The sequence below is a fragment of the Clytia hemisphaerica genome, unplaced genomic scaffold, assembly GCF_902728285.1.
Source record: "Clytia hemisphaerica strain Z4C2 unplaced genomic scaffold, Clytia hemisphaerica genome assembly, whole genome shotgun sequence".
Classification (NCBI taxonomy): domain Eukaryota; kingdom Metazoa; phylum Cnidaria; class Hydrozoa; order Leptothecata; family Clytiidae; genus Clytia; species Clytia hemisphaerica.
The window spans coordinates 1-27,305 of NW_027103429.1; the positions used below are offsets into that span (position 1 = coordinate 1).

A 27,305-nucleotide genomic window follows, 5' to 3' on the forward strand; every position below is an offset into this window, starting at 1 on the left:
TGTAGTTTATATAGAGCAACTGTCGACCTAATGTAGCATTCTAAATTAATGTCGACCCAATGTTTTTTATTTTACTTCCAATATACTACCGTTGAAATAAACCAACTGTCGACCTAATATTGATTAACATAGCACTCTTAAAATAATGCTAACCTGATGTTTTTTTGCATGAAGTGATACTGTAGTTTATATAGAGCAACTGTCGACCTAATATTGCTTAAGATATTTCATTAGGTCGACAGTTGTTGATATAAACTGCAGTATAACTTCATGCAAAAAAGATCAGGTCATCATTATTTTAGAGTGCTATCTTAGGTCGACAGTTGGTTTTATTTCAACGGTAGTATACCACAAGTAAAAGAAGAAACATTGGGTCGACATTAATCTAGAATGCTACATTAGGTCAACAGTTGCTCTATAACTGCTGCAGTATCACTTCATGCAAAATAACATCAGGTCAGCATTATTTTAAGAGTGTTATCTTATAAGCAATATCAGGCAATATTAGGTCAACAGTTGGTTTATTTCAAAGATAGTATATCTCATGAAACATTGGGTCGACATTAATTTTAGGTGCTACAACAGTCGGTTGATTTTTAAACTGCATTATTCATAAACTTTATGCAAAAAAACATCAGGTCATCATTATTTTAGAGTGCTCTCTTAAGCAATATCAGGTCGACAGTTAGTGGTTGATTTTAATGTCAAAAAAAGAAGCAAATACCCAAGTAACTGTTTTTTTCTGTTTTATTAAAACAGCTTATTAAAACGCTTAACCCCCAGCCAGAATTACGCCCACAAGATTGACACAATTGAGGTCAATAATGAAATCAAAATATAGTGATATTGTGCAAAAACAACAAAAACTGAAGAAGCATTTTGCAAGAGGTTATTGTGTAAGGAAATACTTTTCATACTTTCCACTTTGACGAGATGAAGTTGCATCCAAACTATAAAACAAAACAAAACCCCATCTGGCATAAAAAGAAGTTCTTTTTTATTTATAAAAATGAAATAAGCAAATGATAACAAACTAATTTTCACCCAAAAATTTCTGATAAACCTAGAGCACTTTCTAGGAAGATGAGCGCTAGCATAAAATGTTGTTGAAACATACCATGTCAAGATCTAAGATCAGTAAAATACTGTAAAAAAAGGCTTTTCATGCAAACATTGGGACATCCTAAAAAAACATTAAAAAAAAAACGTTAACATTTTTTTACGACTCAACCGGCTGGTCTTAAAATTTCTTTTTTGGACTGTAGAAGTCTGAAAACCATGCCTAATTTCAACAAAAATCGTACGCTTTTTGCATGTTTCCAGACATAATCGATTTGAAAAATAAATACTAAAAAGACTGATTTAACCAGATTTAACTTGAGAAACTTATACGGCAATTGAGCTTGAGAACTTTCAAAAGCAGTTTTACTATAAATCAGTTTGTGAAAACTCACCAAAACTCTCCAGTCGGTCCTTTCAGAGAGAAGTAGATAAAGCACCCTATGCCATTATATTCATAGTCACTTTCCCTTTTAACAGCTTCGTCATATGAGATTCTTTCACCTAAAAATTGAAATAAATCTTCTTCAAGTTTGGTGTACTTTAATGGGATAAAATTTTGCAGGGATTAAATTTTGCGGATTTTGCAGATTTTGGCCCAATTCACGAAAACCAGATTTTGAACAATAAATGGCTGTCTTTTTTTAATTAAAGCTGTTAAAAAGGTCAAATCAGGCCATCCTAAAAAAAATCTTTGTTTCCAGTCCGGGGTTGGGTGAAAGTTTTTTTAAGAGGCACCAGGCTGGCTTTTTATATTATTATGTATTTTTATTTCGATCATATTATGTCATGTGATTTTTGTCTTTAAGATCATTTAAAAACGTACCAAAAATAATTAAAAATATATCTGAATGCGAAAATAAGCTTCAAAACCTTATAACCAATTCTGTTTTGGCTTTAGAGTCAATAATAAGAGGATTGAGGCTTCAGCATTGTTTGGAAAAGTGTCAAAAAAACTTAAAAATCACTCGATACCCCCCTCCCCCAAAAAAAAAAAAAGAAAAAAAGAAAGAAAAAGAATCCAGATTGCCACAGTGAGGAAGATTTTGCCCAATAGCGGACCGGAAAAAAGCAATTTTTTAAGGATGGCCTAATGACAAATTCTTTTATTGTTATTTATTATTCAGTATTGACAGCTCAGTTAAATTTATTTGTGCTAATGTTTTTTTCCTCTAATTCAGCCTTAAAAGAAACCCAAAAACAGTAAAATGACTATTTTAAATGCAATTCACTAAAGTTACTAGATAAAAGGAGCGCAAAATCAAGTTAAATATTTACCTGCATACTCCATCAAAAAATCACCAACCAGAAACCGTTTTGTAGCAAATACTCCTTTTCCTGTAAGAATTTGAGAGATTTATGAGAGAATCAACTTGCTAGTTATGAGGTGTTTAAAGGTGTCCAGTTTCAAGTTAAGAGTAGTTGTAAAATGCTTATTTTGAAGTAAAGTTGAAAACTTAGTTCAAAGTTAGTCAAGTCAAGTTATAAGTCTAGTTCAAAGTTAGTCAAGTCAAGTCAAGTTACAAGTCTAGTTAAAAGTTACCAGCCATCTGTGTCAATCACGTCAATTTGTCAGGTCATTTATGTCAAGTCATGAGTTTTGCAGCAGGTATTTTCCAAGATCCTCAAATCAAAACAAAGAAATGTTGTTACACTTTCGCTTTAACATAGTAAAAAATGTTTATATCTTTCCAGTTAAAGTATAGACTGCCCACTAGTTATCTAAGATCTGTTCAGTGGTGCCCAGGTGGTGTAATTTTGTTTTTGCCTTACGTAGACCTTTTCGGAGATACGCCATTACCTTGAATGCATGAAAAAGTTAAATGTGTATGTAAACTTGAATGAACTATGTGGTACCTTTCATCTGGTCTTCATATCATAATACAAACAAGATACTGCAAGATATGCTAAAGACATGCTAAATAGAATGGATGTCAATCGATAAACATTTTTAATCGATGCTTGAAACCTGCACGCATCCAGTGTTCCTTGTCTCTTTCTCTGAATGGTCTCACAGGAAAAACAAAATAGCACAAACACTGTTTAGCTCCTACAGGCCCCTTTACACTAAATCAAAGCGTTAAATTGGCAAGATTGTGGAGCAAGATTATGGTAAGTTACGGGCAAAAGTTTGTTGTTATTGTAAACCAAGACTTACAAATGAATTATTTTTTCCCAGACTCCCGTGGGCTAACTTTCAGTTTCTCACTGCTGCGATCAAGGTCACATACATGGCTCGCACCCCCCCCCCGCGCTCTATCTTGGGGGGGACCTGCATAATTTTATGTAACTCTGGGGGCTAAATAAAACTTCCTAAATATTTTTCTTTACTGTTGGTTTTTAATTTCTCTGAACCTTTATGTTTTCATGCGAAGTGTGATCTGATCCTTAGAATGCAAAAATGAAGACATTCTATTGCATTCTCTAAATTAGGATCAATTAAGAACTCAAGGGTGCATAAGTTGTATAATGTTGTATTTTACTAATTTACTTTACTGTTTATTTACTTGTGTTTTCATTGACTAAATGGTAAAAATTCACATTGAAAAAAAATTATTCATCAAAAATTTTTCCCCTATTATACTGGGCCCTAAAATTTTATCAGGCTGGGGGACCTTGTTCTCAGGGGGGACCTAAATTTGGCGGGGGGACCTAGAACCCCAGTCGGAGCCATGCACAAGGAAATAACAAATTGCAATTTGTAGCTGTTAGATTTAAAATTACTTTGTGTGTGAGATTTGTTGGTTCACTGTCAGATGTTCATAAAAACACAGCTCTGGAATATTGTTTGTTTTACATTCGCTCTACTTTACATACACGTTCAACTTTTTCATGCATTCACGGTACCTGTAGATGGCCATATCTCTAATGTTGTTGTATGTGGACGGGAGTATATCTTTGAAGGTCTTAAACTTAGATTCTCAAAATTTTGACAAAAGACTTCGACGGCCGGGAGTATCAAACACAGGTTTTTCATGAAATTTGCTGTGTCAACACATTTTTTATAAACAAACAAAATGGTGTTTACAGATCTGTTTTTAATTGGGAAAGTCTTTGAAAGTTATAATCATCGACTCTTAGTAAGGGCTAATATGTAAAATCGATCGATTTTTTTAGTCAAAAGCACTTGTTATACATTTTTGAAAGCTAATGGGTAGAGGAATCGAATTACATAGGTACCAATTTTATTTTGGACACTTTTCTTATTTTTCAGACAAAACCGGGGTTACAAGCCAAAATCATAGGAATAAATATTTTTGGAAATTTCAACTTAAGGTAATAGGGTCATGTCATATATCATTCGAAAGCTCTCAAAAATCGATATAGAATAATTTCAAGCGGATATAGGGCCTGGTTTTTTCATGTCAAAAAAGTCCAGAAAACACTGAAAATACGAAAAATAGTGCAATTTTTAGGTTCTTTCATGTTTTTTTTGTAAATACAAAGTCCTGAAAACACTAAAGGCACAGTACCTTTTGAGGACATGTGTTTGTGGTGCTTTTGGTGTTTACTGCATTTCAAAACTTCATTTCCAAAAATCATCCGTCAAAAGTCTCATCCTGCAAACACTGCAATTTTCGAGGTTTTTTTCATGACAGAAATTCCGTGTTTACAGTGTTTTGCCATAGGGTCCTCCAGGGTTCAGGTACCCCCAAAAAATTTAGGTACCCCCAATCATTTTGGTACCCCAAAAAATATGAGATTTTTTGAGTAGCCCCCAAACATTTATTAAAAACTTAAAATGCAATATTTTGCTCTTTTTTGTAGAGGCACAAGGAGAATTCTGACCGATTCAGGGTTCCTACAACATTTAATTTCTCAAAAATGAGGAGATTTAAAGATACTTTAAGGAGAAATTTTCCCTTTTTCTGCTACAATATTGAGGTTTAAAAACAAGTTAAACCTGATACGAAAGAAAAGAAATATGGAGCAGTGTTAAACTGTTGTTGCGAGCGAAGCGAGCATAAATTTTTTCAAGAAACAATGGGAAATTTCTAAATGCTACAGAAGAAATAGCCAGCCCCCACCCTCACCTTCAAAATTCCAGGTCCCCCCAAACATATCAGGTACCCCCTAAATTTAAGAATACTTCCAGGTACCTGGCTTTTTTAACACTTTTTTTTTTAGGTACCCCCAAATTTCTGGGGGGGGGGGTGGATCCTATGTTTGCTCTGACGTCATGATAAAGATGGCGTTCGCTTTCTAAAAATGTATAACAAGTGCATTGACTAAAAAAATTGAGCGACCTCAAAAAAACAAGAACAAAAGAACAAATTTTCCCCTAATATCTGTTCAAATCATATAACAGGAGCAAAGGTGCTTTTCTTTAAATCTGTTTCCAATTTATCTTTCATGTTGTTGTTTTAACCTTGTGACAAAAGTGAAAGAAAAACAAAGTCACATGATTCAATCTGTAAAATGAGGATTGATTCTGATGACCGGAGTTTTATGCGGAAATAAAATGAGTGCAAAGTATGACAGAGTACCACCAAGTCACACAACATGCACACTCTTGTCACAACGTGCACACCACCATCTTGAAGAATTTGGGTGTGAACCATTTGAACCAAAAGTTTACCAGGCGATGTCAACCGAACGCTATCGAACCAATTTTCGTAATCGAACAATCGAATTTCATCGAACTAATCGAACGATTACCGAACCAAATCGAACATTAATCGAATTTTCTACTTGATTAGTTCGATTACATATATTGTTCGATTGCGTTCGCTTAGTTCGATAGAGTTCGAACAGTGTCCGCGAGATCTCTGCGACCAATTCTATTTTTAGAATTTTGTCCGCGTGAAGTCGTCTGCTCGGTAAATAGAAAACCGGCTTTAGAGTAGCTTGCATGGAAATCGAACACATCGACCCACATCGAACTATAATCAAACTGAATCTAACAGTAATCGAACTGATCGAATTGTAATCGAACAGTAATCGAACTTTACCGGGATTTCTCAGTTCGATTACTGTTTGATTCAGTTCGGTAATCGAACAGCTATTGTTCGATTAGTTCGATGAAATTCATTGTTCGATTGTTCGGTTGACACCGCCTGGAGTTTAGCAAACCCAAAAACCAGTCCAACCTGCTTTTTTTCAGTTTGCTTGGTTGGCTAAACTTTTGACCACCATCATTTAGATTTTGGTTTGGTTTTTGGCATTTCTTACCTAATACTTTTACTTGTTTTCACTATCATTAGAAGCGCGAAATGTGAATCAGAACATTGATCTTTTTACAGCCAGTTACAGCTCTTATTTTTTTTTGACTTTCCTTTTTTTATAGTAACTACTTTAGTCGCAATAGTTAATTTCACTTTAAATGCGCCTTTTGGCGGCTGATTTCCCACCCGGGCGGAATAACCACATGACCATAAAATTCAACAGGGCAGCCAAGTAGCGATGGATATCAATTGTGAGTCTTCTCCTCCTTACAAGCACTGGCAGTGTTTTTTAATTTATTAAAACAATGTTAAATGAAGACCATATGGATCTATTTGTTATAACTGTGCAAGTTTTGACGAGTGTGCATGTTGTGCAACTTGACTGTAATGCAAAGTATCACCCGTTCACAGTGACTTTAAACCATAAAAGGGGAATGATTTGCTGTCAGTTGCTGGTGTTGTTCGTCTTTCTCACAACCTGCCATTATTAAATGAACATTTATCACGCTTTAAGCCTATTACCGATTACAATTTACGCATATTTGATACTCCTGACCCTCAAAATTTTGAGAATAAAGTTTAAGCATAGTATAAGAAAGCCACAGCTGGAGTGAGCAGAGCATGATTTCTGCTGTTCTATAACCAGTAACAATTTAGTCATAAAATGAGTGACAATAACAATAAATGTCATTTAAAAATCATGCAATGAAGTAAAGAGACTGGATATAGATGCATCAAGAAGAACAGAATATCATAACGAAAAGAATTGGAACAAAAATAAGGTGCCTTTCAATGCCTCCATCATATTTTGGTAAAATTATTTCTGGAATAAATAAAGGAATGTTTCAAGATCATACTCAGGAAATCTCACACAATGAGCTTTAGATTTACAACTACAAGCGTCGTTCAAAGTTTGTTCTTTTTCAAAAAAGTGCTTACAAAGACAATTTAGGCTACGTAGTGTTAGTTTTATGAAAATACCCAAACAAACTATATAATCTAGTTAATGTCAATAGGAACCATACTGGAGTTGTTCAACTATAAAAAGAACTGTTGTCGCCAAAAAAGAAGAAAAGTATGTAAATTTTATCCAAAAGTACATTGTAGTTCTTATAATGTGCGGAGACACAGATAGAACATCAATTAAGTGGCAAAAACAATACCGTTAACATCTGTTAACATTCCAGCAGCGGCTTTCTTATACCATGGTTTAAGATACTTCCCAACTATCTAACTGAAATACTCCCAACCGCCGAAGATACTCCCATCCATGTATAAAAAAGATTTCTTCACCACCCCTTCCCAAACTTTGTCACCCCTACTTTAACAAGGGCTTTTCCTTTTTAATTTGAGCCTTTTACTATACATGGAAAGATAAAAGGTCAAAGTTGTATACAGGTATTTAAAACTCTCAAATAGATTCAATTGATATTTTCTGCAAAATAAAAATGGGTGACAAAGTGATGCAAGCAACGTCTGACATATTGGAATTGAACTTTGCCTGCAGGTCAGCAAATTATATCATACTCAAAACTTTTACCTATAGCTATAATTCTATTCTTACAGTACAATCTGTCGGACATACCCAAAATGACGTACATCTCTGAAAAAGTCTATACTGCATGTCAGGCTCCTCTAACACCCATGACACACCTACCAAAAACCTTTATATTGATTGAAAGTTTTTTCCTACTTAAGCAGTTGGGTCAACTAGATCAAAAACATATCATTTTAATATCGAACGCCACTGATAAATGATGCTCAAAATGCTAAATTATTTACTCCATTATTACACAATCACTCTAGTGCTTTCGTCACACAGCTTTTGAACAATCGAACCCAAAAGTATAATTGCAATTTATGATAAAACAAAACTAGCGGTTTTGAATCATTTTTTCACTAAGGGATCTTCTCAAAAATAATAACCAAATATTCCTTATTAGCCGAATCATTTGGCTCAAATCGCACAAGAATTCGCTTATTTAGCTGAATCAATTCACTTATATAGCTAGCCGAATCAGAATTCACGTACAAAATTATGGTTGTAAATAAGTTAGTTGTAAAACAATATATCAATATCAAAAATATAGCTAACGTCCCCGAATAGAAAACCAACTATTCTTATTTTAGAAGAAACCTTACATTCTAGTTTTTATATTTATAAAAACTAGATTGATTAGGTGCGGAAAAGAATTTTGGCATGACTGATCCTTTTGTTTCGATAATAACATCAAAGCGGGAATTAATTTTCTTCTCATTTCTTTCTTTCCTTTTGCTTTCTTATTATTTCACGCTTTCTCTCTTAAAGCAGCAATCCAAATTAAAACGCATTTCTCAAAGAAAACAGTAAGAGATGGAAACACTCTCTTTTCTAGTACACTTTTTCTAGGCCTGTTTAGTGTTAGATGGGAACCCGTCTAGTTAGTACCTGCTCTTGTATAAATGTTGTACTACTCTTGTTTGTAATTTTTTACAATTTTGATGTTCAAACTACTAGACGGGAGGGGGTAGAAATTCCAAATCAGGGCGTTCATTTTGATTGGTTCGTGCTCTATTGTAAAAAAAATTTTGTTTATATTAAGTGGCGCAAGATTTGAATTGTTTTAAAAAGTTAACAGTGACAGTTATGACACATATGACATATGGCAGAGAAGTGCAATGTATCACCCTCCGATGGTAATCGAACACTTTACCCTAATCGAACTAATTGAAAAAATAAAACAAGCACCAAACAAATAATGATATAATTGAAAAACTAACAAACTTAATCAAGATTTTCCGGTAAAGTTTGATTAGTGTTCAATTAACACTGATCGTTCGATTTGGTTTCATTAATTTTGATGATTCGATTAGAAAAATCTATTCGATTGACAACGTCTGGGAATTGTAACCTGATACAGCTGTGGAGTTTTCTTATCGCGACGCGCTGAAGCTCTAAAGATCGCTAAAAACTAACATCTGAGGAATATGCCCGTCTCTACGGAAAATTTTAAGTCAACTTTTTGTCGCGTTCCGAAACACCAAAACTGTTTTTTACTCTCAAAATATTATATTTTTTATCCTTTTAGCGCTCCATTTGAAATTCCGTGATTGTTTTTAGTTTGTGCCCGGACTCCCAAATTTGCGCGGGTCCCAAAACACAAGGCAAATTCGTCAGATGGTATATTTTCGTCGTGTCTTTAGAGCTTTAGCGTACCGATAGAAAATATCACCATCTGAATATCAGGTTAGGGAATTGTGGCAGGATAAGAGGAAAGGAATTTTTTAGACCGAGGGAGTCTTGGAGATTTTTATTTTTTGAGGGTGGATAATTTATTACTTTTACAAATTCTTAAATTAGGTTTAAAAATTCCCAACCAGATCATTAATGAGATAATTTTAAAACTTTTAAATAATTAGTCTTTAGGGTGGAGTGCAGACTAGACCTTATATATTACAGAACAGAATGAGTATAAAAGAAGGTTCCTTGAGAAATCTGATATCAGTTGAAGTACTCCATCATTGAGTGAAGACATGTGGACATGAAATTGAAAGTTATTTTTTATGGAGTTGACATAACTGGCTAAGTACGCTAGCTATGTACAAACAGAGAAGACAGGTTTCCTAGCCTAGGCAGAGCTGTAATGTAAAGGCAATCCAGCAGAGGCTGCTACTTTAATCGTAGAAATTTTAGCGAGACTAATTTTAGCGTTTATTGCCGACCCAAAAAAATATCAGCGTTTTGATTGGTCTAGAGCATCGAGATATTTGCGATATTTCATATTTCTTTAGTCTGGAAATATGACCGCGTTGACTTTTGGGGGACTGGGTAAGCGGCGGGAGAAAAATCAAAACAAAACAGCCGAAAAGAACTGACTTTCGGAGAAACTGGCTTGGGAATCAAAGGGAAAAACGCAACAAAAATATGTTCAGATTAACTTGTACTTTGGAGTTCTTCCATAAAAGACACTAAAATCAAATCTGATAAACTAAGAAATTGTAAAACTACTTGACACGACCCAAATATTTTCAGCTTTTGGTATAAAATTCGTCCGTATGTAACTAACCAAACAGTTTTTTATCAATGCATACAAAAAACTTGAGATTCTTGAATGTTTGCCAGTAAGATTTCTCATAACATAGCAAGGGAAGTGGTGATTTTTGAAAAAGTTCTCTCCTAATTCTCCTTCTTGACGAGGTACGTCCTTGAATTGTAAACTCAACAATCATTTATACATCTTCCTTCTAAAATTCGAAACAATTAAAGCTTGACGATAATCAAGAAAGTATCCAAATTGTTTTGCTCTTGAAAAAAATGTTGTTCTTTAACCATTATTACAAGCATACATTTCCATCATGGAAATCCTTTCCTCTGCTATTCTTTTCCATGCATCGAAACAAAAACATAGAAAAAGACTGAATGTTATCAATCTGATTAATCCAACGATGAAGGGTTCCTTCTCTATCGAAACAATACTGTGCACCATCTGCATTTTGAATTATCAATCTAGAAACTTTCAAATACATCTCTGAAAAATCTGCAACTCTTCAAAACAAAACTTCTCGATCGTAAAATGATCGAAAATGCTCCTCTGTTTTGTTTTTGTGTGAATATTGTCGGCGGGAACATATCGAATGTTTTATTGTTCGAATCTAACGTTCGAATTAGATTTTCGAATAAAAACATTCGAAACTACACAGAAGAAAGAATCAAGGCGGAAGTAAGTTTTAAAACAAAAACAAAAAGAAATTTATATCAGGAAAATTTTTTTGAGTCGACAATAAATTAGTTATCACATGACTTCTCGTGCAATACTCGATATTTTACTTGTTCCGAGATTTTACCGATATTTTTCCTCGCCTAAAGGCTCGGAAAAATATTACGGAAAAATCTCGGAACTCGTAAAATATTTCTCGTATTGCACTCGAAGTCATGCGATAACTAGTACATATTAGCGAGTCAGGAAAATCTTGATTTTTTTTGGATTTATTTTAGCGAATCAGGATTTCAAAAAGTTTCGCGTGGATAAATTTTAGCGAATATTCGTATTACATTATTGACTGAGTTCGTTTTCTAGCATATCTCTGCACTGAAACCCTTCGTATTGACAAAAATGTATCGAGGCAATAAAACTAGAAATTTCACGCGGATAAATTTTAGCGATCTGTCGATTCGGCGTGTTTTAGCGAGATTTATTTTAGCGAAAGTAGGGAAAACTCGCTAAAACGCTAAAATTAGTCTCGCTAAAATTTCTACGATTAAAGTAGCTGAACTTCTTATACGCCCTTGCTCGATTCAGTTCGGTAATCTAACAGCTATCGTTCGATATTAGTTCGATGAAATTCGATTAGTTCGATTGTTCGATTATATATTCGGTTGACATTGTCTGGCGTTTTGGGGCCCAGAGACGACACGGAATTTCCGAAGGTTAAAATTTCTTCCAAAAGTTAAAATTTCCGAGGCCAACGAAGAAAATGTGTCTATTTCTGAGTCATTTAATTAAAAAACAATGAATAAACGTGGAATTTCCGATACTTCTTGGAAGTTTTTGGAAAAAATCCATGGACTTTCTGTAATTCTGAAGAGTTCTGGGATATCGATATTATTTCCCAGGCAAAAAAACAATTAAAAACTCATGTCGTACGGAGGGGGTTAACGGAAATTTTCCGGAATGGCCCTTTGCACCCAACAATGGAGGTTTAAACACCAGACTGTTGGGTGTGTCGGCAGGGTTTTGTGAAATTTCTGGGGGATTCCAGGGGTTGTCAAGCAAGGGTCGTCTAAATTTGTTCTAAATTCCAAGCCATTGTTAATAAAAATTACTTTAAAGATTCTCCAAACGTCATGAATCTCACTCTGCAGAGTTTTTTTTTGAATGCATGGTTTTTTAATTGCTTTTTCAAGGAATTAAAAATGATACGTTTGTTTTTTATCTGTAGTTGACTCAACTGACAAGTAGGATTCTGTTCAGATTAAATGGATTTTCTTGCACAAGTTATGAAAAAAGATTTACCTATTTCATCATTGATCCTGAGTTCTTCAATACCATCTGGATCCACTCCTGATCCAAGGAACTTTTTCCAACTTCCACCACAAACTCTTGCAGAACTTCTTGTTCTCGACGCCATCTTGAAAATTGTACCATTTGCACGCTGAAACAAATATTTTTTCACGCTTCCAAACACACGCGGGACGAATATTTAGCATAAATTTGTATATTTTGAATAATTAAGAAACGAGATAGGCTATTACGTAACTTTTACGCATAATTAGAAAAATAAACCAATTAGAATCAGATAGTGGAAAGAAACTTAAAATATGCTTCCTTTTTTAGGGGTAAAATGAAGTTATATTTCCATGTCGACCTAATAACTGTTTCGAAATACCGTGTCGACTTAAGGAAATATTTAACTAAAAAATTCTAACTTAGTTTGACCCCGATTGCGGACTGCCTGAGGTTTGTAAACTTTCATATCGGGTTCTCGCGTTGTAATCAGTGTTTTAATATGAGGGTCTTCGTTTCAAACTTTGTATTTTTCTCTAAAAATTGGTTCAAACGTTAGATCGACACACTTTTTGTCGACCTAACGAAGATGTCGACCTAATGTTCGTTTTGAGATATAGGTTTGTCGACTTAAAGACGATCCAGAAATGTTGAAGATAATGTCATGTAAATATCCGTTTTTGCTAAGAAGATAGTCCGTCGCCATCTTGCTTTTTATTATGGTTTTTTTCTTTCCTCTACAAACACAAAATGGTGGATTTTTAGAAGTTTCATTTGTTTAGACTTTGTTTAGAAGACGGTTTTTATTATCGGTTTTAAAAGTACTGAATTTAGACATCAAAACGCTTTTTAAACTTTCATGTTTTATACACAATGTCTAAAAGTTAACTATGTATTTTTTCTACATTGTTTAATTTTTCATTTTTGCTGATAACTTTTCTACACCTCCATCAGTTGATAACCAAAATCATAAAATGAAAAAGTAAAATAAAACCATGGATGGACAAGATACATACACAGACACAACTCATGCTCAACAACACAGGAAGAATCTTCTAAACTACTGTAGATTGTGCAAACACAAGATTGTAGAGAATGACAAACATTATCCTAATCCCAAGACCTGCACAGAGCTTCATGAGGTAAGTTGGTGGAAAAGCACTTCTTTGTTTTGATTTCTTTTTTATACATGTCATCAGCTGCTGTAACGTAACTAGGGAACTTAGTATTTTTTCATCAATGAAAACAAGAACAATAGCTATAAAGATCCTTGGCCAAGAATTATATATTATATAGTATTTAACTCTTTTATCTTATAGTATATTGTCAATGTTTATCGGATCGATTGCAGCCGAGATTGTCCTAATACATTTCCCAAATCAGTATGTAAAAACTGTGCCCGAAATATCAAAAGATACGTGAAATCTGGAAAGCAAGTCGAACCAGCAATGCTTCAGCCATGTACTGCCGATAAAACCTGTGATGTTTGTGTAATTGAGCAAAAGAAATACCGACCGTCTCCTGGCCCTGTGAAATCTCATAAGAAAATCCTCGATCAATGTTTCCTAAAAATTGGGTTCATAATTTTTTCCAATGGCCCCCCAAAAATTTACACGAGACTTAAAATGTTTGAAGGGAATATTATACCTGACATAAGTGTCACTGTTGAAAACAATTATTCCTGGCCAATGAATATTTGTGGGAGAACTATTACGGCAATAAGTGAATTTCCATATTCGCAATTGAATGATGCAATATTGAATTTTTTACAAAAACTTTGAAACAATTAAATGTTTGTAGAGGAAATACCAAATTTGCAAACCTGATACAACAAAGGCTGGAAATTGAACAACCTTTTAAAACCCCTGGAGGTATTGCTGCACTGGTCGAAACTGCCAACACATGAGCAGTTTTAAATGTAAATACCTTTGACACTCTTCGCCACCCAAATTGTCCAGTTATTTTCAAGGGTGATAGTAATATCTGCATTGAATGTTTGTCTTTGGACAAAAAGTGTAAAATTTATGAAAAACGTTTGGTGACTCAAAATGAAAAACCTACAGTAAGTCGTACAAGGGACACTTCAAATGTAAATTTACGATACCTTTCAAAAGAGGAACTCATTGAAAAGGTAAAGAACTGTCAACAGGTTAAAAGAGCAGCTATCAACCGAGGAATTCAACTCACTGATAAAATAAACCAGATGATTACACATGACGGAGTTCAACTTGATAAAACTCATCATGATATGGTAAAGGACGTACTTCAGAAAGATGATCCCGGTTTTGAGGAAGGAACACCTCAGTGGTTACTCTGGCAACAACAGGCAAAATATACATCCTTGAAAGATGCAAAATCAATGAGATGGCACCCTTTAATTGTCAGGTTTGCCCTTTCAATATACCATTCATCACCAGCAGCATACAGGCAGCTCATTAACAAACAAAACAAATTTTTCATGCTTCCTTGTGTTAACACAATCAGAAAATACACAAACTTTACGACACCACAAAGTGGATTTAATCCTGACATAATAGCACGCTTAATTGAAGATTCGAAACTGAAAGAACTAAAGGAGTATGAAAAAAACGTTTCCATAATTTTTGATGAAATGAAAATTAAGGGAGATTTGGTTTATGACAGAGCAACAGGAAAGCTTGTTATATTTGCTGAGATGGGAGATATTAATGATGAGCTTGCAAGAATGGTTGAAAAAACTGACGAGGAGAGAGATTTGGCAAGGTATGTGAATGTCTTCATGGTCAGAGGCATATTCACGAATTTACATTATCCATTTGGTTATGTTGCTTCACAAGGCCTAACAGGTGATCAGCTTTATCCAACTTGCATGGAAGCAACCAATGTTCTTGAATGCATTGGATTCAAAGTGAGAGCTTGGATAGCCGATGGTGCATCACCGAACAGAAAATTCTTCAAAATTTGTGAAAATTTCTCAAATCCACTTGACCGTGAAGTAGTACATTGGACAGAAAATCCTTTTGATCAGTCAAGAAAGATTTATTTCTTTTCTGACTATTGTCACCTTATCAAGACTACCCGAAATAATCTTGAAAATTCCCACGGAAATCGCAACTCAAGAAATCTTCATGTGAGTACAGCTAAAAATTTTCTCACAGTCTATGACATTTTTGGTTTGACTTTAATTTTAATTGCTTAACGTTAAAGCGAAGTAATGTTATCAACATCTGCTGTAGGAATGCCCAAACTTCTAGCCATGGAAATTGTTTTTAAATTTTATTTTTAAATTTTATTGACTAATTGACTAAAATTAGGCTAATTAGCAAAATGAGGGCCTTTTTATTGGTAGCTAGGAATTTTTTTCAAAAACGGGGGTGTCCTAATAAGATCCAGGGGTTGAAAAATAATCGAGAAATTAACAAATGGGGAGGGGGCGCTTTTTAGGCATAGATAATATAGCCATATTTTCATTTTTAGTACGACAAACATGACATCAGTTGGAATCGCATAGTTCAAGTGTATGATTTGGATCTAACTGAAAAACCGTTTGGCTTGCGTCTCTTGCCACAGCTCACTGAAGATCATGTGAGACTTTCACCTCGTCTTAGAATGAAAGTGAAGCTAGCAACCCAGGTATTACTTTAATTATTTTTTGGTCGACCAGGCGAGTTAATACTAAAATCTTAAGTTTAAGAAAATTAACAAAATAAATTCTCTTCAGAAAATATATATTCCAAAATAATATTTGAATAAATTCAACTATCAAACTAATAGATAGAAAATTCTAGAGAAAATTGCTAAGTAAGGCAACAAGCTATAATCTTTTAGACTTTCGAAAATTGTGTGATTAAAGCCAATAAGTAATTTTCATTATTTTTAGGTTCTCAGCACTAGAGTTGCCATCGCCCTTGAAAAGCAGAAGAAGTTCTACACTAAAGGAACACAGGATTTCATTGAAAGATTTGACCGCTTGTTTGATTGTTTGGATGGAATTTCTTCTAAGAATTATGGTAAACCGGACAGAGCACCATACAGAAAAAGCACTATCGAGAAAGATGGAAGAGTAAAGATATACTTTTTGAATTTTTTTCAATTTTAAGTATTTTGTATATGCATCATATAATTACAAGTTTTTGTGTTGTGCTATTTTGAATTTTTTTGTGTGGAAACTAACTTTTGATGATGAATTTTGATCATTGTTTGAATTATTTATTACAAAAATTTTGCGAAATCTATTATGGTTGAAGCAAAATCCTTCAAATATCGTAATAATTAGTTCCCACAAACTTTTGCTCCCAATCTGTATATATCAGGATATACATTTTGGCTTGTTTCTTTCACTTTTAGTTTATGCTTGATGTCCTTGACTGTCTAAAGAAATGGCGAATAGAGGCAGAAGGTCAAACAGTTCTCACCAAAGAGGAACAGGGAAAACGTTGTCTCAGTCTTCAAACAGAGCAAGGATAGTATATGACAAGTGAGTTTTGTTGTTTTGCTTTATTAAAATTTTCCCCTTAGATTCTGTCTGGTTTAATACATTCGAATTTTGGTTTACTTTATAATTAGGTTGAATGGGAAGTGTTGTCTTTGAGATCATCACTTAAAATTTACATTCTTTATTTTTTAGTTCATTCGTTCATCGACCTCACCAATACGTTGCTAGACGAGGAAGGTGTATCATTCCTGTTGAGTGAAAAGTTTTCACAGGACCCACTTGAAGAACATTTTGGGAGACAACGCAGAGCAGGTGGAAACAATGAAAATCCTACTTACAAACAATTTTTAAAACAGGAAATTTCTTTAAATAACATGGGATATGATTTCATTCAAACTATTAGACATGGGAATGCAAGTGGCAAAGATAAGGAACGAGTAAAGATTGATGTAAATGAAACTCGGGCCCTACCTCAAGCACCTAAATCGAAAAAAAGAAAGACTAAATGAACTTAGAATCAGAGAAAATTTCCTCTCTTTTTTTGCATTTTATAAAGTTATTTTTTAATTTTGTAGTAGATGAAAAATAAGACTTTTCTTCCCTTGTAATTATGTAAATAATTTCACCACCCAGTAGGTCTTCAGGTTCTCTAAAGATGCCTTTTTTTCTCAAATAATATTTTTATTTGGTTACAAAAAAAAGTGCACTCTTACACTTTTCGAACATTTTTCTCTACTCCTGGAAAATTACCTTTTCCATTGTACCACCTTTAAAAATGGTGTGTGCAAAAAAATATCGAGCCATTTTTGTAAATTTCTCCCTTATAAATAATTGAGTCAAGAACTATGAGAATTTATTATGTTTTACTTAGTAATACTCGATACTCTCTTTTTAGGGAGTGCTTATATATCCTATAAAGCTTTTTTGTATTTACCAACATATTGCTACATCATATTGCATTCATACTTTGTAGGACAACAGTGAACGAAAAAGGATCGGTTGTTATTGTTGAAAAACTCTCAAATAAACGTTTGCAATTTACTTACAATTAGGCAAGGAAAAGTAAAACTTTAAACGTACTCTCGGGGCTCTAATAAACCTATAGGTACGATGATTATTTTGGCTGATTTTTTTCCTGATTTTGAACTACTTATCTTCCACTAGAACAATTATTAGTAAGCCTTGACATTTGGGATTTATTCTACTCCTCAGAGTAATGCAATCTTACCCCTATTTACCCCTGTAAACTTGTGCGAACTTTTTTCAATAAAAATTTGAAGCCTGATTTTTCATCCCTGTACGTTTATTCGAGACTCGAGAGTAATTAAAACTATACTTTGGACGATTTTTTTCTCAATCTTGTGAATTTTCACCTGGAGTAACTATCTCATTTTCAAAAAAAATTATTCAAACTTCATCAGCATTACGTTACTTTATTCTCTTTTTTTATAAGAACAATGTTATATAAAACAAGGTTCAAAATAGCCAAAAAATAAGAACAAATTTAAGGCTGGCATGTCTATCAAAGGTAAATATAAAGGAAAACATGACTTAAATACCTACTGTAAAGCAAGAAAAAATTGAGGCTGAAAGTACAAAAAATTAGTTTGAGTCATAATTTTACTTCCATGAGATTCTTACAAAATGAGTGCATTTAGAACATTAAATAGGTTTTTCGAAATTTTGAAAACTTATCCAGAGTCAGTGAAAAAAACCTTAGGGTATAAAAGTAAACCGAGACAGAAGTTTTTTATTGGATGATTGGATGACAGGGAATAATAGTCCAACTTTCACTTTAAATTACATTCATTAAAAGAATGGGAAAATTATTAAAAACAATTACAATGAAATAACAGGCCTGATGTTAAATTATCTGAAGAAAATTAAAAATAATAAACAGTCCATTTATTCAATCAAAAGTATTATCAATATTTTATCTCTTGTTTGCAATTTTGAGAAAAATAAAACTTTAAAAACTAAATTTTGAGAGTCAAATCTTTTGTAACAGAAAGAACATTCATTTTTGCTTCATTAGACCAATAAAAGTAGACAAAAAAATTATTCATAGGCTTCAAAATAAATTATGACTTATTATTGATAAAGATATATCACAGTAAACTTTTTGAAACTTTTCCTCTTTTGAAATAAAAATAGAAAAAAATATAACTGTTACATTTGAAAGAGCAAAAAACAATTTTGGCACAATCCATAGAAGCAAAAGTGTTTTATTTACATCTAAATCAGGTGTTTCCTTCGAAAATACAGCAAATAATTAAAGTTTATTGAAAGTCACCTACCTAGAAAAAATTACTTGCTACAGGCCTGTTAGAAATTAGGCTGTTTCCAGGACAAAAAATTCAACAATTCTATTGCAATACTGTACATATCTGATGATTAAGACTAGGTCAGCGTGTTTCAAACACACTGTTGGCGACCGCTGATTCCAAGATTTGTGGGAGTTTGATAAGAATTGTAATCTAGTTTTTAAACTTTTCCGATAAGTTGGACCATTCTGTAACCTTTGCGTGAGAAATGTTTTTAAACAATTCTTTTTCATAGCCTGGGTCTGGTTGACCATTTTCATATGAAAATATAGAGTCCAATTCTTCTAACAAGCTTTTATATCTATCTACAATCGGTGCCATAACATATTGGCACTTTTGGCTAATTTGCCATTTTTCGAAAATTGTCAATTTCATCTGGGAGTGATTTATTGGTTTCTAGGCTATATTTCAAGCCCTAATGGACCATTTTTGAACTTTTGGAGTCTTAAGTCTAGCGTTAAAACTCAGAGTTAAAACTCTACCCTTCAAACCTACTTTAGAGCCTTGCAAATCGATTGTGGTTTCAAAACACCCCGGTGGATTGCCTTTTCGTGCCAAGTATTTCGTAACCGATTGTAGAATTTTGTTACCGATCTAGCTTGAATTCAGAGCGTTTATTTATTTGATACCCATTTTCGGTGACACCTGAACAAAACTGGGTTTCTAAATGGGTCGCATCAGATTTTGGTTGTTTTGAACATAATAAATCATCAGAGATGACATTTTGGGATTGCCGTTTTAAAACTTTAGTAGACAAACTTTGAAGAAGATCATGAGAAAACTTTTGTAAAATGACGAAAACCACACCTAATACACCACTCCCGCAATTCAAGTTTGCCCGGAAAGGCCCACGTTTCACCGATGTGGGTTAATAATGTTCGGAGGTTTAATAAAAGTCAGTTTGTTTCATCACTTTGGATGCTCGGTTTTGTTCGAAATGAGATATATGGAGAATTTTGTATCATTGAAAGTGTAGAAAATAGCACAGTGTCAAAAAATTCTATGAATTTAAAGAAGTTTTAAGCAAACTGAAGCAAAAAAATGTGGAGTGCCAAAAGGCCGGAGCTCCGGTCTGTAAAGAAAGGTGTGTTGGGCCCGGTAAAGATAGGGTTAAAAGAAAACAGTTCAGTGCAACTCAATGGAGTGAAAATAAAAAAACTTGGTTTTAAATTTTGTTAACTTTTAACTAAAGACTAAACATAAAATTTACATCTTACCAGAAGCTTGTAAATATATGTATAAAAAATAAAGACTTTTAAATGTCTAAAAAATGTAACAAAAAATAAAGAAATATCACCTTAAAAAATCAAACGTGTAAATAAAAAAGACAGTTCACAATACTTCGTCTGCTTTTCTTTTGGAAATGTTTTTTTGGATGTTTCTGGCGTTGTAGGTTTGAACGACATATTGTATTTTGAACTGACTTCAGATGTTTTAGTTTAAAAATAATGTACATGAATATTTACAGTTAAAAAAAGCTCATTTTCATAAAGTTGACATGGTTAGAGGAGTTTTTTTTCAAAATTGTGAAAAATGATTGATAAAAAAAGTTGTCAAATTTCCAATAGAGCGTCTCATTATTTTACACGAAAGAGAAACCGTTGCAAGAATATAAAATAACTTTTTTGTTCTAGGAGTAAATAATATTAACAAAATGATAAAAGTGTGTTGTCAAATGAAAGTAACAACTTATGAGGAGTAGTGGCTAATTACAAATGTAACTTAAAACAAAAGAAAACTCATCTTTAGAAGGTTCCAAAGTTTCTATGGTTAAAAACTTGAATGAAAAATGAAAAATAAGATAGTGTTTAGCTGCTATCTTCTTTCTGAATGCGAATTTGATTGTTAAATATGGACTGGAGTCTTTTTTATGCTGAAACGTAAGCCATGATAACATTGACATGGAAATAATGAAATGCTAAGCAAATGGTTAACAAAACTAAAGCATGGGAATGCATTGTCTATATACATTAATGTTTGTGTATTTTACAGATCTTCAGTTGTGATGCTCAAGATGTTCTTTTTCTGTTTGTGAAATTCAACAGTAAAATCTTTCAACGATTAAATGTGCATCTTTAGTTGCGGGACATTCTTCTTCATAACTCCAAAGATGGATGAAATTTCCTTGTCATGAATTGTGAAGGCCATTACATTACTATCGTCCACCATAACGTCGACATAGCACGTCATTGCCATGCTGTAATTTTTCAACAAATTGGTGTGGAAGTCTCTCTTGCACTGTGGACATTTGTATAAGCCTAGATCATGTGGAGATTGTTCCAATTTCTTCTTAGGGCAGAAGAAACACTGATTGAATTTCTCAATTTTCACTGCTACAACTTGAGTACATAAAATTGATTCCGAAACGTTAAGGATTTCTGCTGGAACATGAACGGTTTCCATGTCAACTGTTGGTATATCATTTGAGAGGTAGCATATCGATGTTGAAAATTTGGTGCTCAGTTCAATATTTTCATTGAAAAATTTACTGGTGATACAATGGAATTGAACATGTGTGTTCTCTTTGATTGAATCAATCAAATCACCCCACACTGTGATAGTCATTGTATGCGAGCCATCCGAAATGATTGCATTTCGTTTCTTTTCTGATTTGCTATTTCCTTGTTTATTATAGAAATTTTGATTTCAGTTTTTTCAGTAAACTTAACTTTACCTGTCAATGAGAGAACTTCTCCCTCTTCATCTATGTCTGATAACAGTGTAGCGTCTGTGTCATCAATCGAAAAATTTAATGGCTGAGATGGCTCTTGCATTGTGGAATAGTTGTTATAATAATAACATTCTTTTCCTGGAACGATTTTACCAATCATTATTGGTTGTTTGTTGTGGAAAAATGACATCAACTCTTGACGGACATGCTGCATTTGACAATGATTTGAAACCATTAAGCGTATGAAATTTGATGGGCCAATTTTAACATGGACCCAAAAATGCTTCCTAGTGTTGGCCTGATTACTGCGGATGGGCGTTACACACCCTACATATCCACCAAAGTCTGAAAAGGAACATATGAAAAATAAATATAATGAATTTTGCAACTGAATATTTTAACCTACAAAATGTTTCATTTCTAGTAATATTTTTTTGTATAGGTTTGTAACTTTGAATGGATTATTTAATCAAGCTTTTAATTCTGTAAAGTCGAAAGAAGCATAAGTGTTTAGAAAGTTATAGGTATGGATTTCATAAGACATTTACTTAGACCTGACCTTCGAAATTGAAATCACACTCATCATACATACTTTTGCACTTTTTAAAATCTAGATAGCAAATAGATTTTTTACCTCTTGCGTTGGCAGGAATACAGGGCGAGAATGAGCGTGACGGTGATTGCACAGGTGATTTGTAACTTGATTTTGTTGGTGTTGATGTATCCGATTCATTATTTGCAGGCCTCTTCAACGAAATATTACGATCTATAAATCAGAATGATATTGTGCTATTGATTTAAGTTATTGATAAAATTGCTTGTCAAGGAAAATGTGTTTGAATATTATAACATATGTTTTGATGCATCTTTTTGAGTTATTGATGAAATTTAGTCTAGTAAAATGATTTACTTACTGGTCATATGACTCATATGTTCCTTTTGAGGTGTTAATAACAACGGCTGTAAGCATCTTGGGTGGTTGGAAGGTGACAATGATGGAATGATACCTTCTTTCTTTGAATCTGAATTAGAATTTTTGGTTATTATTTCTAACAATATGTACAAATTACAAATTAGTGTCTCTACCAAATTATGGTGGGGGTCACTAGTGGCCACATATAGCAAAGCAAAGGCAAAAAAGCAAAGTTTAAAGCATCAGAGAAAGGCCAAAAGCCTGGAACTATCTATAGTCTAGAGAATGGATTTTACTGTACGAAATAAACCACGTAGCCTGCCAAGATGTACATATGGAAATTCAACTAAAGTTGATATATTTTACCGGTTGTAGATGACAAGACTGAGGTGTTTGGTCTCCAGCATGACATGAGATTGCTCCAGAAACTGAGAGTAAGTCATCGTTCATTGCTAAAAAATCAAATAGTTCAGGTTATAGTATTTTCTGATTTTATCTCAAGGGATATAATAAGCCTTTATAAATCTCAGTCTTCGGATTATGGAGAAAAAGCCTTTTTAAGATTAGCAGTACAGTATGAATTAATTAAAATTCAACTAAGTTGATATACTTTACCGGTTGTAGATGACAAGTCTTTTTGAGGTGTTTGCTCTCCAGCATGACATGGGCTTGGTCCAGAAACAGAAGATGTGTCACAGTCCATGGCTGAAAAATCAAAGTCGTTTAAAAATCAGAAAATGTTTCACCTCATATAGAGAAAATAAAGCTTTTGTAAATAAGTAGTCTTTGGATATTGGGGTAGTATTTTATACAAATGCAACTGAGTTGATATATTTACCAGTTGTAGATGGCAAGTCTTTATCTGGTGTTTGGTTTCCAGTATTATTTAGGCTTGGTCCAGAAACAGAAGATGTGTCACAGTCGAAAGCTGAAATAAATAAATTAACAGATACTTAATCTCTCTTAATGAAAACATTTACCCTCAATTCTAATTATCCCTGCCCCTAACCAAAAGAAATAATTCAAATTATTAAACACCTTACCTTTCTGAGCTGATGAAATGGTTGAGGATGCAGGCTTCTTTCTAACACGTCTTTGACTCACTGAAGAAAATATTAGAACAAATTTAAAGAATTAATCTGATTATGAATAATAATAATTATAACAAATCTAAACGTTTAGTTGAGTTTTACATATAAGTTAAAATAATGAATTAGACATTTGTTTCAATCTTTCTTCTTCCAATAACCTATTTGCAAAATTTTTACTTTTTCCAATTGAAGTTAGCCTTTGAAGACTCATTGGTTCAACAACTAAAGAATCCAAGTTTCTCACCCTTGAGAGGGCAACGTATGTTAAACCGTGAGAGCTCTCACTTTTACCCAGGTCTACTGAAATGTTATCTAGTGTTAGGCCTTGTGATTTATGTATAGTGATTGCCCAAGCTAGTTTTAATGGAAACTGTGTTCTTTCATACTCAGAACCCAGTGAATCAGATGTATTGGTGGAAGGGGGAATTGGAACTAAGCGTGGCACTGATGCTGAAAAGCTCGGACCTGTATAATTATCAAATTGAATGAGAATTGCTATAGGAAACTTGGGAGGCCCCTCATTGCTTGCATAAATTATTTTCTGAACTGTACCTAATGCACCATTACACAGTCCAACACTAGTCCATAAATTTCTTGTTAGCATTACTCTGGATTCTAATGATAGGAATAGATCTTTTTGTAGACCACCCATGTCATCAGATGAGCATTTAGATGCAGAGGGTTTACTGTGCAAAGCTGTAACTTTTGCTATTGGATTTCCTAGTTCAAGCAATGCATTACTATTGTCTGAAGCAACTTTTTCATTTCGATATGAAAGACGTAACGGAACTGGTCTGGTTGAATCATTAATGTTAATGGAAGGTGATCTTGAGAGCAATAGTTGCCAATCACTTTCGTCTATGTTCCCATTTCGAACATTGTTTAGCAATGCCCTGAATCTAACTTGAGAGTCCTCACTGCCTGAACTTCTTTTGTTTTCAGTCAACATTATAATTGAATTGAATTGATTATATAAAAAATGTCCTTCAAGGGCAAGCTCAGTATCAGCAAAAGCATCATAAAGTACATTGCCTTTAACTGGTGGGAGTTGTCCTAAGTCACCTACTAATATCACATTTAACCCACCAAATGGAAGATCATTTTTCCTGTTACCTGTTTACATCTGCGATTGATCCATGCTAAATTTTGTTTACTAATGACTGAAAACTCATCTATAATCAAGTACTTTTTTCCATGGAATTTCTCTTGTAGTTCAAGTAAAACATTTCCATTTAAATCATGGTTTCGCTTATTTCTTATTGGTAATTTCAACAAATAGTGAAGGGTAGAGCCATTGATGTTAAAAGCAGCTATACCAAAAAGGGATGTCACTAAGCAAGATTCATTTAACAAATAGCGGAGTCTGTTAATTAAAAAGCTTTTACCACAACCTGCTTGGCCAGTGATGATCATGAGCAACTGAGTTTGAGAATTTTGAGCATAATGATTTTGAACCAAAGAAAACGCTTTTAACTGATTTTTATTAAGCATCCTGATATTCTCTAATTCAATGTTTTCAGAGTGTATAAAAGAACTTGGTGTGAAGATAGTCTTTTGCGAGTTGATCCAAGTTGGCATTTCCATTTTTTCACTATCAGAAAATTGTTCACTTTGTTCAATCCAATATTCGATTGAATCTGAAGAACTGTTGCACAAATTATCATCAGAGTTGTTAAAAAAGTCTGACAAAATCATCCAATCTTCTCTCATATTATCTTCATTATCATCATCTTCTGAGCAGTCACTTGGACTACTGCTTCTATCAAACAAGTCAGAAAGATATGTATTTTCAAGTTCTTGAACATAATTTGGTACTGACTCTTGACCAACAGGTGACGATAGAAATTCTTTCCAACAGTTAACAAAATTTAGCTCAGTTTCCTCCAATCCATTCCAAGCTGATTGTGGATCATGAATCCAGACCTTGTATTTTAGCAAGTTGAATTTGCAATACAAAGGGTAGTATGCACTTTTTGGATTTGGTGAGTAATTGGGAGTGATTTTGATAACCTTTTTTTTCTTACGTTTAATTACTTCATCATTAGTAACTGCGTATTTAGAATGAAATTCAATAAAGTTAAGTCCAAGAATGTCGTATGATGTTTGGAGTTCATTTCTTTTAGCATAATAATCCAAGTGCGAAGGTTTGTAGACAAGTTCTCCCTCATCCAGTTCAACTTTTCTTGAGCCATTAAGTGAAATTGGCAAAACTTCAAATGAGCTACTATAAAGTTTTAACTGTAAAATCTGATGACAAACTTCTTGGATGCTCATATCTCTCTGTCCAACAGCATGCATCATCACTTGCTTTAGAGCTTTCTTACCCTCAAATTGATGTTCATTATTTTTGTTAGCAACATATGAGAAAGAATCCTTTGCAGCACAACTTATGCTTTCAGGTTTTGAAGCATATTTTGTAAGATATTCTACACAAGAATGATAATCAATGATTACGCTAATGTCTGTATTTGCACGCCAACCTTGTAATTGGACACGTTGATGTCTATTGAGCCTAGGGTCATTTCGCTTTGTTTTAATCTCTGCTCGATATTTTTCTGAGCCATCTTTAGTGTGAACTTTTGTAAACTCTATCCTTGTAGAAGTTTCACAATCAAATGGAAAATGGAATCTACAAACAGAATCGTCTTTCTTTTTGCGCAAACAATATGCACTACTACACGTGTGTTTTTGAACTGAATTTAAGAGATTTGTGTAGTCGTCGTCCAACTTTGTTTTGTTGTCCAAATTTTGAAAATCAGTTTTGCAGGCATGCCTATTTGGTTTCACCCACTCATCAGAATAAATTGTATTGCATGTTGATATCAAGGAATCAACATAATCACATACTATCTTTGAAGCCACTTCACCTTCCTCAACAAGAGAATTCAACTTTTCTAAATCGGAATCATTCAAACAATTCATATTATTTAATCTTAAATTAGCAAGATGTCCCTTAAGAGCTTTTTCTGTAAGAGTTACCAGGCCTGGGTCTGACTTAAGTTTAGCAAGTCCATGACAATGAATGGATCCTCTCGATGCATATTCAAAACGGCGCCAGTGCCATTCTGCATTTAAGTAGTCATAAAGCCAACATTTCATGAATTTTTCAGTCCTTTCAGTAAAATACCAGTCAACAATATGAGGATTATTGTTTATAAGTTTTCTTATATCTTTTTCTTGATGGTTATTTCCAAATAGTTTTAAAAAATCAGGCCAATGATATTCAGCCATACTGAGAGTAAAAAATATTGTAGGCACCCCTTCTTGTTTAATAAGGGCATCAAGATCTTGGCGGAGCTTATTCCAATAGGCGTTTGACCCAGAAACTTCTTTCGCATAGTAAAACATTCTTCCCATCAATGAGTAGGCTGAATTAGAATCAACCATTTCATTAAATTCTTGGGCAGACAGATTTGCATCATTTGGGTTTCTTTTAATATAAAGATTTCCTCTACTCAAAATCCTTTGGCGTGATAAAATGTTATATGCCCAATAGGCAAAGCGTGGATGGGAGGCAAACCTGTAATACCAAGAATCAGAATTTCTCTCGCCAAATTTCAAAAGGTGTTTCAATTTCAAGGCAAGTGATTCAATAGGACTTGAGCTGATATCTCTTCGAATGGCATAATTAAATGGATCTCCTTTTCCATCAGGAAAAAGGGTTGGAAAAGCTAGAGTTGCAAG

General features: G+C 33.7%; 1 protein-coding gene and 1 long non-coding RNA gene across 2 annotated transcripts; both read right to left on the bottom strand.

Annotated features, from left to right (window-relative positions):
* Positions 1-912: 912 nt before the first annotated feature.
* On the bottom strand, positions 913-12,757 carry LOC136797939 (uncharacterized). The gene is made up of 5 exons (XR_010845318.1): positions 12,218-12,757; positions 2,603-2,683; positions 2,338-2,397; positions 1,455-1,563; positions 913-950 (listed from the first exon to the last, which is right to left on the bottom strand). It is a non-coding gene; the product is annotated as an uncharacterized lncRNA (long non-coding RNA).
* Positions 12,758-24,698: 11,941 nt separating this feature from the next.
* Positions 24,699-26,543, bottom strand: LOC136797942 (uncharacterized). The gene has a single exon (XM_067054525.1). The coding sequence runs from the start codon at positions 26,541-26,543 to the stop codon at positions 24,699-24,701; it is 1,845 nt and encodes a 614-aa protein (XP_066910626.1).
* Positions 26,544-27,305: the final 762 nt, after the last annotated feature.